This window comes from Lottia gigantea (genome assembly GCF_000327385.1).
Source record: "Lottia gigantea unplaced genomic scaffold LOTGIsca_148, whole genome shotgun sequence".
Lineage (NCBI taxonomy): Eukaryota > Metazoa > Mollusca > Gastropoda > Lottiidae > Lottia > Lottia gigantea.
The window spans coordinates 278,783-283,637 of NW_008707761.1; the positions used below are offsets into that span (position 1 = coordinate 278,783).

At 33.6% G+C, this 4,855-nt stretch overlaps 1 protein-coding gene across 1 annotated transcript; it reads left to right on the forward strand.

Annotated features, from left to right (window-relative positions):
- Positions 1-3,229: 3,229 nt before the first annotated feature.
- Positions 3,230-4,192, forward strand: LOTGIDRAFT_173079 (hypothetical protein; the record flags this gene model as incomplete). Its single annotated transcript, XM_009050264.1, has 2 exons — positions 3,230-3,500; positions 3,606-4,192. 2 exons carry the CDS (start codon positions 3,230-3,232, stop codon positions 4,190-4,192), a joined length of 858 nt encoding a protein of 285 aa, XP_009048512.1.
- Positions 4,193-4,855: the final 663 nt, after the last annotated feature.

Consider the following 4,855-nt stretch of genomic DNA (forward strand, 5'->3'; position numbering starts at 1 on the left):
GACTTTTGGATTCGATCAGCGTAATTACTCATTCAGATTCAACAATTTCAAATAATTTAATTTATATACTTACTAAGAATTAGAAGCCTCAAGTTTCTATTTGATCCTAATAAAGCCGCCGGAGATTTAAAAAACCCTGTTCAAATGACTATTGATAAGAGAATGTTTTGCTATATAAATACAAGTTACTATTGACGGTGGCACAATACACTTAGCATATCAATATACTATGTGCCTTATTTGGTTATCAAAATATGCCTATGCATTATTTAGAGTTCGTGGTTTACTATTTTGGGACATGAATCATCCCGTCTTCTCAGAAGCAGGAATTGTATGACGACTCGCCTTTTTCAAGACCTCAATTGATATGGAGGTGCAACGGTGTACGGTGTTTATTTGCTGGAATGGAATTGATCAGTTGTCAACATATTCTCCGGGGGGTGGGGCAATCACTTTTTGGGGAGGGGCATGTAGGTTTGTTAAAATGTTGACGTCATTTTAACGGAAACAAGCGAACTATTATATTTACCACATGACGATCTGTGTTTAATATACGAGTATTACTAGCAACAGAGATATCTCAAATTAAACCAAACGTGAATATTGACCCCAAATAAAATAAAATAATAGTTCTGTATACTCACTCAAATTCAAAATCCTCTAATCTCTATTTGATACTTATTCTAAATACAGTCGTGACAGAACAAGCTCCATTTCAAGATGGCTGACAAGGAAGTATATTATATTTATGGACTCGAAATGGAATATATCTGATGGTTTATTCTATATAATAGTTCTGTATACTCACTCAAATTCAGAATCGTCTAATCTCTATTTGATCCTTATTCTAAATACAGTCATGACAGAACAAGCCCCGTTTCAAGATGGCTGACAAGGAAGTATTTTATATTTATGGACTCGAAATGGAATATATCTGATGGTTTATTCTATATAATAGTTCTGTATACTCACTCAAATTCAGAATCCTCTAATCTCTATTTGATCTTTATTCTAAATACAGTCGTGACAGAACAAGCTCCGTTTCTTATTCACACGATAGTTAAGGAAGCGATGGCGAAAGTTTCTATGGACGGGGGCATTATAGGCCTGTAATGAATTGTTATGTAAATATGTTTATATGACAGTGTAGATTCTATTGTAATATCGAAACTTGTATATTATGAACGTTGAGAATTGCCAGGTAACTTGCAACCATCTCTCTTATTCAGTCTAACTTAAAATAAAACTCAGGAACACAGTCATTATTTTATTATATTCTTCATACTGGAAACATCATGGTTACACATAAAAACAGAACATCATCTAGTGTTTACTTCTTATCTAGGAAATTATATAGAATCTACATCCATGTTCACCTCTCACCCTCTCGCCCACTCGCCTTCTCACCCTCTCACCTTCTCACCTCTCACCTTCTCGCCCTCTCACCCTCTCGCCCTCTCACCCTCTCACCCACTCACCCTCTCGCCCACTCACCTTCTCACCCTCTCACCTCTCACCCACTCAGCTTCTCACCCTCTCACCTCTATCTCCAAATTAATGAACAATTTTAATGTATAGACTCAATCTATTTAAGATGACACGACCGGAATGACTACATGATAGCATCATCTGACTTATATTTTGAAAGTGTCACAAAGTTCTTAATAACGACGAATCCAACTCTCTCTCCCATTAGCTTGCGGTATACAAATCATTAGACAGTAGACTCCTAACAACAAAAACTGTATACCTATCTTGAAATGATCAATTTGTTTACTTTTCATCAAATAATGATGACTAACACACGAACATAGTTCACGGCCATATAATAAGTCTGAAAACTAGAAAAACGTATAAAATCATATTTTTGAAATTTCTCAGATATAAAAAGGGGTGCAAATAGGGATACACGCTTTTTTCAATGTGCCCCCTGTACCCAACCCTGTTTCTATTGCGATGTTTATAATATATTATCCCTTCCATCAATAATTCAACTCCATTGCCCTAAGCCTTAAGAGAATGCTTAATTTGAATCATTTCTTTATTTTGTAACAAACAAAGACCTATTTAAGATAGTGTTTATTCTGGGACAGATTACCTATTATTATTTTAAGCCCACAGCAAACTCTACACAAATCGAGACGTTTCGTACACATTATTCACTGTATAACTGACCGAGTCGTTTTGTACCATATATCTACAGCTTGTTTACAACACAATAAAATCGAGGGTTTTGTTCTAAATTTCTAACAAATGATATTTAAGAATATATTAGCAGTTTTTTTAGGTTTTTTTGAATATCGACTTAATCAATTTATTTTAATATCGAAAAACTACAGGTGACTTGTCTGTAATAATCCTTTCTTGGTACGAAATGACTCGTTCTATCATTCCCGTACAATTTCTTTGTCTCCAGTCATTTATCGGAACCTACACAAAGAAACAGTCGATATATGCCCAGAAATATTGAAAATCAGATGAAAGAGACAATGAACCGACTCGATTGCAACAGACTTTGATTATATTGAAAAAGATGTAAGCAGAATTGGCTTCGTACGTGACAACAAACATAGTCACACCGCCCTTTGACTTTGTTGAATTCGCCTTCTCCCGGCCCACTACCACGTCTTTGACGGCCTTCTTTTCTAGACCTTTTGTCTATTTGTACCTTGACAATTTACATTCCTTGTAAAATTGCTAAAATGGTGTTTATTTGGTGAATTGTGAAGGGTTAGGCAGACAGCTAAATGAAATAGAGTAGGCCCATACTATATTAATGAATTATGCCATGTTCTCATTTAACTAAACTCTATACTGGATCTACTCATCCTTGGGAGCCATCAACTTCACAATCAGAATCATCTCTTCAAATTTTTTTTTTTATGCTTTTCTTCATAGCAAGAACAATTTCAATAACTTGTACAGTAGTCTATACTCTATATTAACACTTACAGTCAATTTTTACTTTAATAATGATAGTCAATTTTTATTTAATTGCAGAGAAACCTGAAGTATGATAGCTAAACTTAAGTTCTATCGGTTGATACAGGATAAAATTCATATAAACAGCTTGAAAACGGAAAAGAAACAATCTTATTTAACAAGGAAAAGAACTAATGTCCTTGAGGATCCTGTTTTCCAGCTGGACTTGGGTCAAACCTCTTGGCATTGATCTTTTCGTGATTATCCGTACACATTTACAGCTGGTTCGTCTAGATTCCTATTCAATATGAAGGCAACTACACGACACAGAAAACGTTCAAACTGTGATGTTTGTGGGAAATCATTTGCTCAAAGTAATAACCTCAAAATTCATATGTTTACACATACTGGAGAAAAACCTTTTAAATGTAATCACTGTGAAATGGCATTTACCACTAACAGTAAACTTAAAGTACACATAAGAGTACATACTGGAGAGAAACCATATAAATGTGATGTTTGTAGTAAATCGTTTGTGTATATCAGTAGTTATAAAGATCATTCTGTAAAAATTCACGGTATTTATAGGGATAAGCCTGAAAATCTGACAAAGTGTGAAATTTGTAATAATGATGTGTCTGTTAATGATTATCAGCAACATATTATAACTGTTCATACTGTAGAAAAACCCTTTAGTTGTGGTGTTTGTGGTAAATCTTTTACACTCCAGGAATACCTCAGAAAACATGTTGTATTACACACTGCTGATAAACCTTATGCTTGTGGAGTTTGTAGTAAAAAATTTCTGAAATTCGCAGGCCTAAAAAGTCATATGAAAATTCATACTGGAGAGAAACCCTATACGTGTGGTAATTGTAATAAATCTTTTATTCAAGTTGGACAGTTAAAATTTCACATGATGCTTCATTCTGGAGAGAAACCATTTAAATGTGACTTTTGTGATAAGACTTTTACTAGAAAAACTCATGCCATGGCACATCAATCAACACATACTGGTGATAAACCTCATAAATGTGATATCTGTAGTAAATCATTTACTCATATTTGTGAGCTGAAAAACCATCTGCGAGTTCATACTGGAGAGAAGCCATTTACTTGTAACGTTTGTTTCAAAGCTTTTGCATACTCGTCTAGTTTTAAAAGACATTTACAAATTCATTCTATGGACAAACCATTCTGTTGTGGTGTTTGTGGTAGGTCTTTTATTCTCCTGTCTTATTTAACTAGACATATTAAAATACATTTGTGACTGTTGATACTGGATGTTTATGGTGTTTGTAATATCTTGTTTGCTAACTTCATGTTATACCTTAACTGCAATAGCGACCTTTCTTGTATCACATCTTCACAATGTCAAGCTATTATGAACTTCATCTTTGATTTGATTGGATTGTACACCAATGATTACAGCCAATCAGAACTATCAAACAAAAAGACTGTAAGGCTTATGGTTTACAATCTTTCTGTCATTGGCTTATTCTGTGGGATACAATCCAATCAAATCGCTGCATTTACAAACTTCCATGATACAAGAAAAGAGCTCAATTAAGTCAAAGTAATAGCTATCAAGTAGGATATAGGTTTATATCAATTGTAACTCTAGCTTACTATAGACTATAGCTTTATTTATTTTTCTTGCTACAGGGTAAGATGTTGATATAAAACAAATAAAACTGATCAAAATCTGTTTTTATTTTGAAGTTTATTAAATTTAGATTTTGAAAAAAAATTTTTTTTTACATCTGACTTCTACCTTCAACTGGAACAGAATAAACAAAATTTCAGATAAAAAACGAAATGAAATTTTGATTTGACTAAAATCAGAATCGTACAAACAGATGTGCAGATAAAATTGTATGAACAAAATATTAAATAAATGGTGATTGTGATAGGTTACTGCAGATTCATCGTT